The sequence below is a fragment of the Nannospalax galili genome, unplaced genomic scaffold (assembly GCF_000622305.1).
Source record: "Nannospalax galili isolate Female #2095 unplaced genomic scaffold, S.galili_v1.0 scaffold591, whole genome shotgun sequence".
In the NCBI taxonomy this organism is placed as follows: Eukaryota; Metazoa; Chordata; class Mammalia; order Rodentia; family Spalacidae; genus Nannospalax; species Nannospalax galili.
In genome coordinates this window covers 5,496,726-5,510,544 of record NW_008330926.1, presented here as the reverse complement: position 1 = coordinate 5,510,544, position 13,819 = coordinate 5,496,726, and the positions used below count along the sequence as shown (strand labels likewise).

Sequence of the window (13,819 nt, the reverse complement as noted above, 5' to 3'; positions counted from 1 at the left end):
GGTTGGGTGAAGGTATTCCAAAAAGCAGACTTTTCTGACAAACACATTAGTTTAGAGGCTGTTTTGTCTGATAACATCTATATACATTGTATTTCTTAACTTGTTATTATATGTCTTACTTGTTCTTGGCAGAATATTTCCTGTAAACTCAACTTATCCATAGTACTAAATAAATGCTCAGGACTGAGAAGGATCTGTATCTGTGGACCATGAGTCTCAGGTCCTCCTCCACTTGAAGCTTCATCAGTGTTCTCCCGACTTTCAAGTTTCTGCTCACCCAACTACTACAGGGGCAGAAAGAATATCAATACATCCCTCACCTTTCACCAGTAATGCTTCCTCATGCAACAGATGGTAGCTAATTCAGAAAACCACAACTTGCCAAAGTTCAAAAAATAGACCGTAGCTTGCTTGTCCCTGAGTACAACACCCATATCAAGTCTCTGCCACCAAGACTCAGGGACCATTGTAGAAGAGGAGACAGAAAAACCAAACTAGGGGTGGTGGAAACAGTTCAAAGACAGCTGCGAAGTTACTCATATGAACCTATATCCATGGTGGCAGCATGCATAAGACCCATGCAAGCTCAAACTAGACAAAAACACAGCATAGAAAAGGGAAATGGGTAGGAAACCCCAACCTTGGCTGTCAAATTGTTGTCAGCCAGTGACTACTAGGAGAGGGAGAGTTGGTTTTCTTTAACTGAGTGACGCTAGATAGGTTGACCAGGCTCCAATGGATAGACTCACACCAAGGCACATTTGAGGACAGAAACTTGGTTCTGTCTTGGCCTTAGCGTACATGACAGAATGCATAAAATCCAGTGTGGGAGGTATGGCGGTGCAGATAGGGGAGAGAGTCTACATATGATCAACATATAGTATATGAAATTCACAAAAATTCAATGAAACATTTTGAAGCAAAAAAATAAAAAAGAACAGAAGTTCAAAGGGAAGGTTCTAAGAGTCTCTATTTTGCTAGAATATGCTATAATCCACAGCACTGTTAAATTAGTTGTCAAGCTGCCAGAAAGTGTACTGCATATTGAGCAGCTCAAATGGCCAGAAGGTATTTCTTCTAAGTCTTCGAGGCTAGACATGTGGGAGCAAGATGTCGGATGGTTTCTTCTGGAGTGTGGCCTGCAGATGGCCATCTTCCCTATGCCTTTCCCTACTATGGCCTCTGTGTCTCTATGCCTTCTTCTTCTCAGGACACCAGTCCTGTAGGAATAGGCTCTACCCATATGACCCCAGGTTATAGTAACATCTCTCTGAAGACCATGTCTCTAAAGACAGGTGCCTTCTAGGGCTCTGGGGGTAAGAATCTCATTGCACAAATATTGGGGGAACATAATTGGACCCACAACAAATGTTTTTCACTCTAGGTCCAATTTCCAACACAAAATATAGAAATTCTGAAGACCATGCTTCAAAGACGCCTTTGGAAAATACAGCAATTTACCATGCTGTGACGACTTGGTCTTTGCTTATCTTGATGGCAGAAAACCTTCAAAAAGCTTTTAAATTGAAACATGTGCTTATATTCAAGGACATTATTACAGAAAAATCATCTTTATTTGGTTTTATATACACATATATAATTATTTAAAGTTTTTGTAAAATGATATTCTAGCCTAAAATTCTACCGGGAGCATGTCAGTGTAGGGAGCCTAACTGCAGGCTTTCTTTATTTGTAATGAAACATCAATTACTTATTTCAGGACTTTCATCAGTCTGAGCTTTTCTTTCAACATGCACAGTGACTTCTTATTTCCCCCATATAATCGGCTGCTTTGAAATGTGCTAGTCTACAAAGTCTGTCTCCAAGAGGGAAAAATGAGAATGAGAAAGTGATGATACTGAATGTCATGGGCTGTTCTAGTGAGAGGGAGAACCACACGGAGAGGAGGCAGGTTCGCAACCTCTTCACTCTCTGACCCTTTCTTCCATGCAACCTGTATAAGGTTACTGTCATCATGAACGACATTCCACAAGTTCTCCCGAAGTCTTTTTCTGTAACACTACATAAGAAATGAGTGAATTAGTGAATAAGGAGGACAGCAGGGAAAGAATAGTTCAGAATAAAAACAATATTCACTGACTAGTTAGTCAAAGCCACCTGATGACATACACTACCACACACCAAGCACTCGTTATGGGTCTGACATTGGCCTAGATAGTAGATAATAATTTAATTTTAGGTTAATGACAAGTTTATGATAGATGATAGACAGAAAATAGGTAAATAAATGATGACTAATCATTAATAGATATGGATTCCCACCTTGTGAAAAAAGACATTTTAAGTAGTTAAGTAATTTGTTCTTCAAAACAGTCAGATTTTAATAAGGACAATAGCATAAATTTGAAATACTATAGAATTAGTCTTGGATATGACTCACTTCAGACAACATTGAACTAAATTAAAAAACCCCTTCTATCAAAGGATAGGAATAAAAATAAATAATATGATATGAACAAGAGAGTTTTTCAAGTAAAGAAAAAGTTTGTCAGACCATCACCAAAATGTACTTTATTCAGGAAGTGAAACAGCAGCTGGAAGTGCCCAGGTGGTAGAAATCCCCATCCAGGTGACAGCACAACTGCTCCTCCTTCTGAACACCTGGGATTCCGAACCGCCCCAGGCAGCTCCTTGACAGGAACAGAACAGCCTCAGGAAACTGCCTTTTTCTCTAGGGAATTATCACAGGCAGATTAAAGGATAAAGAGTGGAGAAGATCTGCATCCATGACAGGTTTTGAAGGGAAGATGAAGGTGTTGCTGTGTTCAGTGAAGACAATGCTCCTTATCTTCTCTTGGTCCTGATGATTTCCAAAGTTGTCACTTGCTCTTGGGTGGGCACTTCTGCTGGCAGGGTGGAGGAGGTTGCACAGGAGGGCATTTCTGCTGGCATGGCTGAGGGGGGCATGGCTCAGGGCACTTTGGGGGAGGACAGGGCTCAGGGCACTTTGGTGGAGGACAAGGCTCAGGGCACTTTGGGGGAGGACAGGGCTCAGGGCACTTTGGGGGTGGGCACACAGGAGGAGGCTGGCAGGGCTGCTTGCACTGCTGCTGATGGTAAGACATCTTTCTGAAGTCTCAGGATCTGAAAGAAATTACATGACAATGTTCACAAGAAGGGATAGTCAGAAAGAAAGAAGTTTAGCTATAGAACTACAGATGCTACGTCTCTCTCCCAGTGTACACAGTAATTTCCCGTGTCTCATTTTAGGACTTCCCAGATTTCCCCTTCCACTTGAGAAATTTGCTTCATAGACTTTGGCAAAGCTTTCTTTTATCTCATACAATTTTACCTGAGAATATATTTCTGTTTCATAAAACCAGCTGATAGTTTTTTCATGAAAATAATTAATGTCTTCAAGAAAGTCACAATTTCAGAAACACTTGAAACTCTTACAAGCAATTCATCTCTAACTCATGTAGTCCATGGAGAATGACCGGGCTAAGAAAATAGCTGTGAGAAGCATTAGTGGGTCTCCCATCTGCTTCCAACATCAGCCTTTGAAAGGGATTCCAAAAAGATATGGGGAAGGGTGAAATACATTTTTCTGTTCTCTTCTCAAATCAAACATTCCTGTTATCTTGCTTTGTCATATGAATACCAAACTATACGTCAAACAAAATCCAAAGAAGACTAGTATAGTGTATCATTATAATTCACTACAAAAATTCCTGCTAAGTAACATTCATAACACGATCACAGTTTGAACCCATCAAACTCTCTGTGTTCAGATTAAATTCAATACACGAGCATCCCAAAAAGACAGACCAACTCAAGAAATCAGACTCACCTGGGTTTCCAGAGCAAAGAGGGACCTAAGCACCAGAAGTAGTGCAGTCATGCACTGAACACCTCTTTATAGGACTGGCTGCCCCACCCAGCGTGAAGTACAACTGCCTAATTGCGGGCAGGGCCAAGGATTTCCTAACAAAATGCAAATCCATCCATAACTGGCTTGTCAGGGACTCTGTCAAATGGGAAATATCCTGTTCTTGAACAGCCTCCCGGAGCTAAGTGCTGTGACTCAGAGAACCTTCCTTCCTTCTCAGTCTCAGTAACTGCAGGCAGCTGGAGAAGATGAGGGTTCTCTACTCGGTCGTCAAAGCTCCTTCTTGGTTGAAGACAATACCCCTTTCTGTGTTGTGTCTTGTGTCTTAAACATGTTCTCCCTTTGTTTTACTTTTGCTATTTTGTGGAATGTAAACCCCTTTCCACTTTCACTTTTCTTGGACAGTTGCAAGTTTGCAAAAAAGAAACAGAAGAAACTTGGTTATGGTCCAAGCTCCACCTTTAACCAGCCCTGTGATTAGGGTCTTCTCTTCACCCTGGGTTTAAATTTGCTCTAAAACCACGGATAAATAACACCCACCTTTGAATGTCGTTACTGACAACATTGGGCTGTCTACTGGTCCTGCTCAGCCTGAAATTTTCTCCTCCATGTTTCTATCATCTGTGCCATTTCAGATTTGACCTGCATTCTCTGTCTTTTGGAAACGCCATCTTTCTACTGAGAATGATGCTACTTCCCTTGAACACATTCTGATTTCAGAGTCTAAGTCAATCTCTTTGGTGCCTTTTGTCTTTACTTCTCTTGAAGATGTATTATAACCCTTTTATTTTTTGTAAAACATGTTCTTAATCACCACAAGAAGGAAATGAGGAAAAGTGACCACAAATCACAAGCATTCATTCCAAATTTATTTAGTGAACCTCACCTATGTGGTACTCAGTGCTGGTCCCTATAATACAAAACAAGAAGCCTAGTCTTAGTCATCACAAGTAAATAATTCCAAGTAAGTTAGGAAGTGGAGACTATCAGAGCATAAAATTATGAAATCTCAAGGAGGGCGTATGAACTCGGTCAATCTTATATGTTGTATTTTACTATCTTTTCAAGTAGATGTAATGACTTTGAAAGACAGTATTTTTTAAATCTTTTTGTATGCATATTTATTTTCTGTCTTTTATACAAGCTCTTCACCCCCTCCACCTGCTCAGTTATCCTCTGCTACATGTACCAAATTGCACTGACAAGATGAAGATGCTGGCATCTCTCAGGATGTGCTGCCGTTAGTCACCGAAGACATGTCAGCAACACATTTACAGTGACTTTGAAAGACAGTATTTTTTAAATCTTTTTGTATGCATATTTATTTTCTGTCTTTTATACAAGCTCTTCACCCCCTCCACCTGCTCAGTTATCCTCTGCTACATGTACCAAATTGCACTGACAAGATGAAGACGCTGGCATCTCTCAGGATGTGCTGCCGTTAGTCACCGAGGACATGTCAGCAACCCATTTACATGTTTTTCTTTCCTTTCATTATCTCTTCCTGAAATCAGTAAGGCTGAGTAAATATTGTGTATTAAACATTGAAAGCATGTTACTACGGTTTCTTTGTCTTGATCAAATAATTAGGAACTTTAAAAAGCATAGTTTTATAATTAGAAAAATATAAAGAAAAAGATGATAAGAAAAGACAAGATCTGTGAAGAAACCACCAGCTGTTTTACAGGGAAATACAGAAACACTGAGTCAACCTCAGTTAAGCAGATTAGCTTCTCGGAACTACCAATGTTCTTGACACTAAGGAAAGGGTTGGCCAAGAATGCCACTGGTCATGTCACTATAGGGAAAGAACCATCATTTCAGCACCTGAGGCCAGGTACTAACAAATGACTTCATTATCCGATGGTTCATGTAAACGCATAAAAATACCAAAGGACAAAGCTGAGTGCCTTTACTCATTAGGTCATGTCTATTCCTCATCCCATCTACAGCATCATCCTTTGAGAAATGTATGGTTTCTGGCATCCAAAATTAGAAAATTAGCTGGCCAAATGGGATTGCAACATCAGGAACCAGTCTCAGTTAGAATTTAAACTCTTCTCTGAATATGCCCCATTCGCAAGGTATCATGCTAAAGAAAATCAGTCATTCCCACAAAGCCAAGTGTCTATCACATTTTCTCCCAGAGCTGTAATTTGGGGTGTGAAGAAAGCATGAAAATTGAAGGGTCTACTTATTTGTGAAAAAGAAAGGGGGATAAGACTAAGAGCAATAAAGGGATAAATGTGATCAAGATACATTATATATGCAAATAGAAAAACCATAAGGAAATTTCTCACTGTAAAAAATTACAACTCACTGATAAAATCTACTGAAAATCATGATGGCACAGGCACCACAGAGAGGACAGCTGTAATCACATTCCAGACTGAGGTGGTGAACTCAGGGTTACTTGCAGATCAGCAACAAGAAGAGATACCGCAGGTGAAGAGCTGCACACAATAAAGTTTCTCCAAGTTTGAGTCTCCAAGGCCTGAGACATAACACAGCAGACTTCACACTCACATTCAGGCATGCACATACACAAACATACACATGCATGGTATGGGTCTCGTGTTTAACTGTCATCTATCTGCATAGCTAACCAACTTTTCTGTATTAATGTTAAGGTCAAACTGTCCCATACTCAACTCTAGTGCTTTTGCTTCTTGTCTAAGGGTTTTTATGAAATACTGCTTTGTGAAAAATGATATAGAAGAGCCGAAAGTTTTCATTGCTCCAATTCTTGACAGTACGTCCTAAATTTTAGTACTATGTATTGTACAGCCTTAAACAAGATGGCGCCTGTAAGTCAGAGATAAGTAGAAAGAAACCGAAATTATGGTAAAATAATTCCTGACATCCCAGAGAAATACTGCAGCCACCATGGGATTCCCGCCTTCTGCTCTCGCTCCATCACCCTTTCATAATATTCCCAAATCAAATAAATTGCAGGAAATACATATGTTGGAAATCTTTCTTATGTCTAATTTCTGTTTTGTAAATTCTTATTTAAATTAATTTGTTGTGGAGGGGGAGGTGCACAGAGAGGGTGGGCGTGGAGGTCAGAGGACAGTTTACACAAGTCAGTTCTTTCCTTCTGCTATGTGGGTCCTGGGGACTGAATTCAGGCTGTCAGGCTTGGAGGCAAGTGTCTTTGCTAGCTAAACCATCTCACCAGTCCTAATCTGATTTTGTTTTAATTAAATGGGTTTTTTCTGAGGGGCTGTCTCCGCATTTAAGAACACTGGTAACTCTTGCAGAGAACCTGGGTTCGGTTACCAGCACCCACACAGTGACTAACAACTGTCCATAACTTCAGTTTCAGGGGCTCCGACTCCCTCTTCTGGCTTCTGAAGGCATTGTATTCTTGGGTGCACTTAAGTACATGCAGGCAAAACACTCCTATGCATATAATAAAAATCCATTTTTTTTAGAATTCCACACATGAATACTGTATTTACATCATTTTCACCCCTCTTTCTTCCCTCCCAATTCCTCCGATTTCCCCACCCCAACCCCTCTCAAAAATCATGACCTTCTATAAATATTATTGACATATATACCACTGAGTCTATTTAATGTTGCTTGTATGTGCATGTGTTTAGGGCTGCCCACTTACAAATGGATAACCTATTAGGGGGCTTGTCTCAGGAGAAAACTGATTCTCTCTCAAAGCCATTGATTCAATTACAGAATCAATGCAATCCCTATCAAAACCTCCATGACATTCTTCACAGAAATAGAAAAGATATTCTAAAATTCATATGGAAGCACCAAAACGTCCATATAACCAAAGCAATACTAAGCAGCAAGGGCAATGCTGAAGGAACAGCCACGCCATATTTCAAGAGCTACAGTAACAAAAACAGCATGATGCTGGCACAAAAACAGACGTGTAGGTCAACAGAACAAAACAGGAGGCCCATATAGGAGTGCGTGCCATTGTAAGCATCTGTGTTTCCATTTTCATTTGACCCCAGGAATTTTTATCTCTTGATTTCTTCTTTGACCCATTCATCATTCAGTAGTGTGTTGTTTAATCTCTATGAGTTTGCTTAATTACTAGATCTTCTTTTATTGTTGATATTAAACTTTATTGCATTGTGGTCAGATAGGATACATGGAGTTATTTCAGTTTTTCTGGCTTTGTTGAGAATTGCTTTGTGTCCCAAAAGCGATCTATTTTAGAGAAACCTTTATGGGCTGCTGAGTAGAATGTATATTCTTTGGCATCTGGGTGAGAATTTTGGCAGACATCTGTCTGGTTCAATTCATGTGTGGTATCATTTCATTCCAGTATTTCTCTACTTTTTGTCCAGATGACCTGACTATTGGAGAAAGTGAGATATTGAAATTACCTACTATTGCTGAGTTGAGGGCTAATCTATGTCTTACAATCTAGTAATATGTTTTATATGAAATTGGGTGCACCAATTCAATTCGATATATATATATATATATATGTTTAGAATTGTAATGTCTTGGTTAACTGTTCCCCTCATCAGAATGAATTGTCCTTCTTTATCCTTCCTGATTAACGTTGCTTGCAATCTGTTTTGTCAGATATTAGGATAGCAAGCACAGCTTGTTTTCTGGTCTCATTGCTCAGGATACTTTTTCCATCTTTTCACTCCAAGGTGTTGCCCATCCTTGAAGTTTCTTATGTACAGCAAAAAGATGGGATTTGTTTCTTAAGCCATTGAGCTAACCTGTATATTTTCATTGGATAGGTGAGACCATTACTATTTGAAGTTATTACTGAAAGATGAATATATGTTGTTGCTTTTGCTTGCTTGTTTGTTTGTGGGGAGTTTGCTGTTTATGTTCTTAGTCTTATTTTGTGTTTCAGTAATTATAGCTTAATTTGTTTTCTTTCTGGCCATGCTGATTCCTCTCTTCAGTTCAAACTATTGCATCTAGTATTGCTATACTATATGGTTGGTTTGGTGGACATGAATTCGTCTACCCTGTTTATACCATGGAAAGTTTTTCTTTTGCCTTCAATTATGGCAGTTAATTTTGCTAAGTAAAGCAGTCTGGGTTGGCATCTATGCTTTATTAGAACTTGAAGTACATTGCTCCAGGATCTTCTGGCTTTTAAAATCTCCATAGAAGAGTCAGCTCTTTGTCTGGCAGGTTTTCCTTTATGTCACTCATGATTTTTCTCTTACAGTCTTCAGTACTCTCTTTGTTCTGCATATTTAGCTTTTTACTTATTATATGCTATATGAGTTTTCATTTCTGGTCATGCCTATTTAGTGTTCAGTGTGCTGCTTGTGTCTGTCTGGGTATGTCTTTCCTTAATTTAGGGAAATTTCCTTCTCTGAGCCTGTTGAGGATCTGGTCTCTGACATTGACCTGAAATTCTTCTCCTTCTTCTATGCCTAAATTTGTATATTTGGTCTTTTCATGGTGACTCAAAGTTCCTGCACATCACTTTTGTGTGTGTGTGTGTGTGTGTGTGTGTGTGTGTGTGTGTGTGTGTGTGTTAGTTTTCCACATCCCTTGATTGAGTGGTCCTCTACTTCTATTCAAATCCTGGTGTTCTACCCTACTTGGTTCATTCCACTGCTCAGTATTTCCCCTGAGTTCTGAATTGAGTTACTGAGGCTTTTCAGTTCTGTTTTCATTCCAGCTCGAGCTGTTTTCCTCAGTATTTCTATCTCTTTACTGAATTCACTTTTCAGTCCTGAATTGTCTGCCATTTCATTCAGCTTCATATCTTTTCTTGGATTTCACTCAGGAGTTTATTCCTATCCTTTTAAGTTCATTAAGGTGTTTATTTCTGTCCTCTTAAAATTCTCTGCATTCTTTAATCATGCTTATTATTGTTCTTTTAAATTCTGTGCCCCAGGTTCATCTGGGTAATAATTCTCACTGGAGAACTTTCCTAGGTGGTTGGTTTGGGAGGATGACATACTGTCTTTGCCATCATATTGTGTGTGTTTTTGAGATGTGACCTGGACATGTGGTTGTGTGTCTGATATGAGATTCTAGCCTACCTGTTGACTGGAAGTTTGGTTCTGTTTTTACTGTTGCCCAAGCTTCGTTGATTTTCAGTATGAACTATTGAGATATGAAGAGTTAATCCTTCAGAGACTCAGTGTTGATTTTTTTCTTTTGTTTTTTTGAGACAGGGTCTCACTGTGTAGCCCTGGCTGACCTAGAGCTCAGAGAGATCCACCTGCCTCTGCCTCCCAAGTTTGGAGGAACAGGGGTAATTCCAACGCAGTGGTAACAGAAAGCATGTGAATGTGAATCCTAGCTGGGTCTGCCTGAGTAGTGTGCAAGGTGCACTACCTGTGTCAGACCTGGGAGTATGGAGATGGCATGGGTAGGCAGGGTTCTGGAGCATTCACCAGGCTGGGGTGGTACACAGGCTGTGTGACCGGAGTTAGGCCTTCCAGGAGTGTGGCGACAGATGACATGAACATGTGGGAATCTAAGGAACTCGGTCTTGGCTGGTGCTTGATCTGCACAACTCCACCTAAACCTGGGAATATGAGGACGGTGCAGGTGGTTAGGGATCTGGGTCACTCGTTAGGTTGTACTGGTAAGCAGGCTGCATGTCCTTAGGCCGATCTGGAAGTGTAGGGATGGCATAAGCAGGTGGCGTCTGGGGTGCTCACCTGGCTGGGCTTATGCTCATGCTTTCGAACCCAAGCAAGGTCTGGGTGTATAAGGACGGCCCCTAAATTAAATTTTAAGGTTTATTTAATTTTATTTTGTGTATGTGTATTTACCTGAATGTTTGTTGTATACCACATGTGTATCTGGTGCCCAGAATCCAGAAGAAAGCATCAGACCCCTGAAACTGAAGTTGCAGAGAGGTTGTTACCCATCATATGAGTGATGGGAACCAAACCAGGGTCCTCTGTGAGAGCAGTAACTGCTCTTAACCACCAAACCATCTCTCCAGCATCCCCTGAATTCTTTGTTTGCTTATTTGAGACAGGGTCTCCCTGGAGCCCCATCTGGTCTGGAACGCATTATGTAGACCCGGCTGGCCTCCATCTCCCAGATATCAGCCTACCTCTTCCTCCAAGTGCGAGGATTAAAGGTGTGCTCCACCACACCCAGTCCTGATTTAATTTTTAAGGATAAGTCTGTGACATAAGTCAGGAAGTCCTCCATTTGGACCTAGAGCAATATAAGAGCTTTCACAAAGTTGTAGGATGTGGGTTTAATCGTTGGGAAACCTTTCTGTGGTGTGTCATCATTACAGATTCTACCTAAACAGGATTTGTAAAATATATACTTTAAAACCTCCAAGCTCTAAAGTAAATGAGGAAGAGATAAAACACTAAAACATACACACATACCGCCGTACAGTAGAAACATTGATCAGCTGTGCTAGAATCAGAGTATTTTAGTAGAAATATAATGAAGAAGACCCAAATCTGCATTGAACCACAAAGCTTGATCTTTATGATATTGAATGGAAGGTGCATGGCCTGAGGATGGAAACCCCCACCAGGATCATAATACACTGAAGAGACACTGCAGGGTTTGGCGAGGCTCCTCTACCTGAGCTGTCAGAAAGCTTAGAACTGAAGGTGGTTCTTGCTTAGAGACAAGCAGTTCAGTCCCTTTAGGATGAACTGCTCACGTAGCAGCAGTAGGAAAAGTCAGCGAAGGCACACTCAAAAGCATGACAGCAAGATTAAGATGAGATCAGGACATTCAGGGTGGTACAGCTGTTAATGATACCAAGATTCAGAACCCACAGCCTGTGGTAAAATATCTGTACTTACTTCATGGCTCTGAAATTTGGTGAGTACCGACATGACTCTTGAGGGGGACTTTGCTTCCAGCAGAATGAGGACTGGTACACCCATGGACTTTGCTAGACTTGCAGAGGTGGGTGCTGCACAGCTGGACATTTGGAGGAGGCATGGTTCAGGATATTTGGGTAAAAATACAGAAGTTAGCTTTGGTTTTATACTGTCTTAGGGAAAGGTGTGATGTTCCAACAGTCATGAGACACTGGGAAATTAAAGCAGGCACTTGAAAAATCAAAGGGACAATTACACAGCTCGTTAAATGAGCTTTTGTTTCTCTGTCTGTTGGATGTCCCTCTGCAGTCAATCTATTGCTCAAGGATGCTGCCTCTCCTCCAGCAGCTGATGCAATCAGCCATTAAGAGTTGCTACTGAGCACACACAATCAAATGTCTCCAAAGGTGAAGAAAGCTGTCCCACAAGAAGTCACCACCAGGTTCACGGGTCTCCTTTAGTGCAAATCCCCCCGCCACATTTTTTAAAAGCATATCTCTACATACTCTTTAAGTAAATTATAGAAGAGGAGAGCCCTTTCTTATTTTTTGTTTCTCATTATGTCCCCTTATGAATTTTAATATATTTCTTTTAAAAAAGCCAAACTAACCTATCACCATAAACTAATTCTACTGACTACATGACATAAAAAAGATCAATACAATTGGTCTTTCTCATTAAACCAAGTTGTAATCCTGCTTTATCTCCCCCAACCCATCAATCTGACTGTGCAACTATTTCAAGCCAGCGTGGAACCGGGAGGGTGGCAGTATTGCAGAGAACCTGAGTGAAAAACCAAACAGTCCAAACCTTAACAACTGTCAGCATGGGCAACACAAACGCAGTTCATTTGACACGCTACAGCTGACTGGATGTGGACCCTCATGATTGAACATGTCCTTCCCAGAGATCCTCTTCCCTGGGGCATGTACTTAATGAGAAGTTTGCCTTAGCAAAGCCCTTCCTTGTCCCAGTTAGAGAATCGGGGAGCTCTTCAATTGGAAGTAAATGAGGTACTTGAATCAATAGGATTGCAGTCCTTCAACCTACCTGCACATTATCCACATCGTAACTCTGGCCATGTTCCTTGACTCTAACCAGTTACCTGGCACTACCTGGCACTACCAAGACACTTACAGCAGGTTCCTCCTCAGTCTACGCCCCTTGACCTCAATATGCCATCTAAGGATCACTGAGTTTGTGTGACACTGAGAACACTTTCCTTAAAACTCTTTATAGTTAGTGACATACGACCATCCTCAAGAGTGACTACCACAACCATAATTCATATGCCTTGTTCCTTGCAACGGAGCATAGATATGATTAGGCTTGACCTTGTAATCTTAATAAAGCCACCCCCACTGTGACTGCTTGGGAGTCACCAGGACTCCAAGTCTTCTGCACTTTGGATCTCAGTACCCCAAGCTCTGGGTTGACACCCCTTGACACATTCTTCTCAGTTGCCCAGTGTTATCACAGAGCACTCCCAAATGACTCCTCCCCATTTTTTCAACTTTTAGAAAAACAACATATACTCTTTGACCTCAGTCCTACCTCTGAAAACTTCATTGTTTCAGTAGCAGCTTTACCTAACCATTCAAAGGAGTAATATACGCTAACGATTTTAACTTAACAATTTTAACTGCTGTATTTAAATAATGATTACATGGAAGTCAGGAATAAGTTTAATGGAAGTTTTACCTAATTCAGACATTGTTATTATCAATGATAGAGAACATGTTGTTGTTACTAATTATTGTCTTTCAATAGTGTTCTTTTTTAAACTATTTTATTTATTATTTTTATTTTATATGTATACGTGTATTGCCTGCATGTAGGTAAGTGCACCCATGTCGTGCAATGCCCATGAGGACAGAAAAGGCTGTTGGATCCCCTGAAATTGGAGTTATGGAAAGTTGTTAGCTGCCATGTGGGTGCTGGAAGTTGAACCCAGATCTTTTGCAAAAGTAGTTAGTGCTTTTAACCACTGAGCCATCTTGCCAGCAACCCCCCACATTCTTTTTAAAATTTATTTTATTGCCGGGCGTGGTGGTGGCCGCCTTTAATCCTAGCACTTGGGAGTTAGAGGCAGGTGGATCTCTATGAGTTCAATGCCAGCCTGGTCTACATAGTGAGTTCCAGGACAGCTGGGGCTACAGGGAGACCCTGTCTCAAAAAGACCAAAATTTAT

At 40.7% G+C, this 13,819-nt stretch overlaps 1 protein-coding gene across 1 annotated transcript in view; it reads right to left on the bottom strand.

Moving 5' to 3' along the window:
- Positions 1-2,781: 2,781 nt before the first annotated feature.
- LOC103751986 (small proline-rich protein 2G) overlaps positions 2,782-13,819 on the bottom strand; it is a 219,455-nt gene continuing 208,417 nt past the window's right edge. Inside the window, exon 2 of the mRNA XM_008855622.3 lies at positions 2,782-3,105. Coding sequence (XP_008853844.1) covers positions 2,841-3,086 — 246 coding nt within the window. The 5' untranslated portion in view covers positions 3,087-3,105 and the 3' untranslated portion in view covers positions 2,782-2,840. The remainder of the gene's footprint in view (positions 3,106-13,819) is intronic.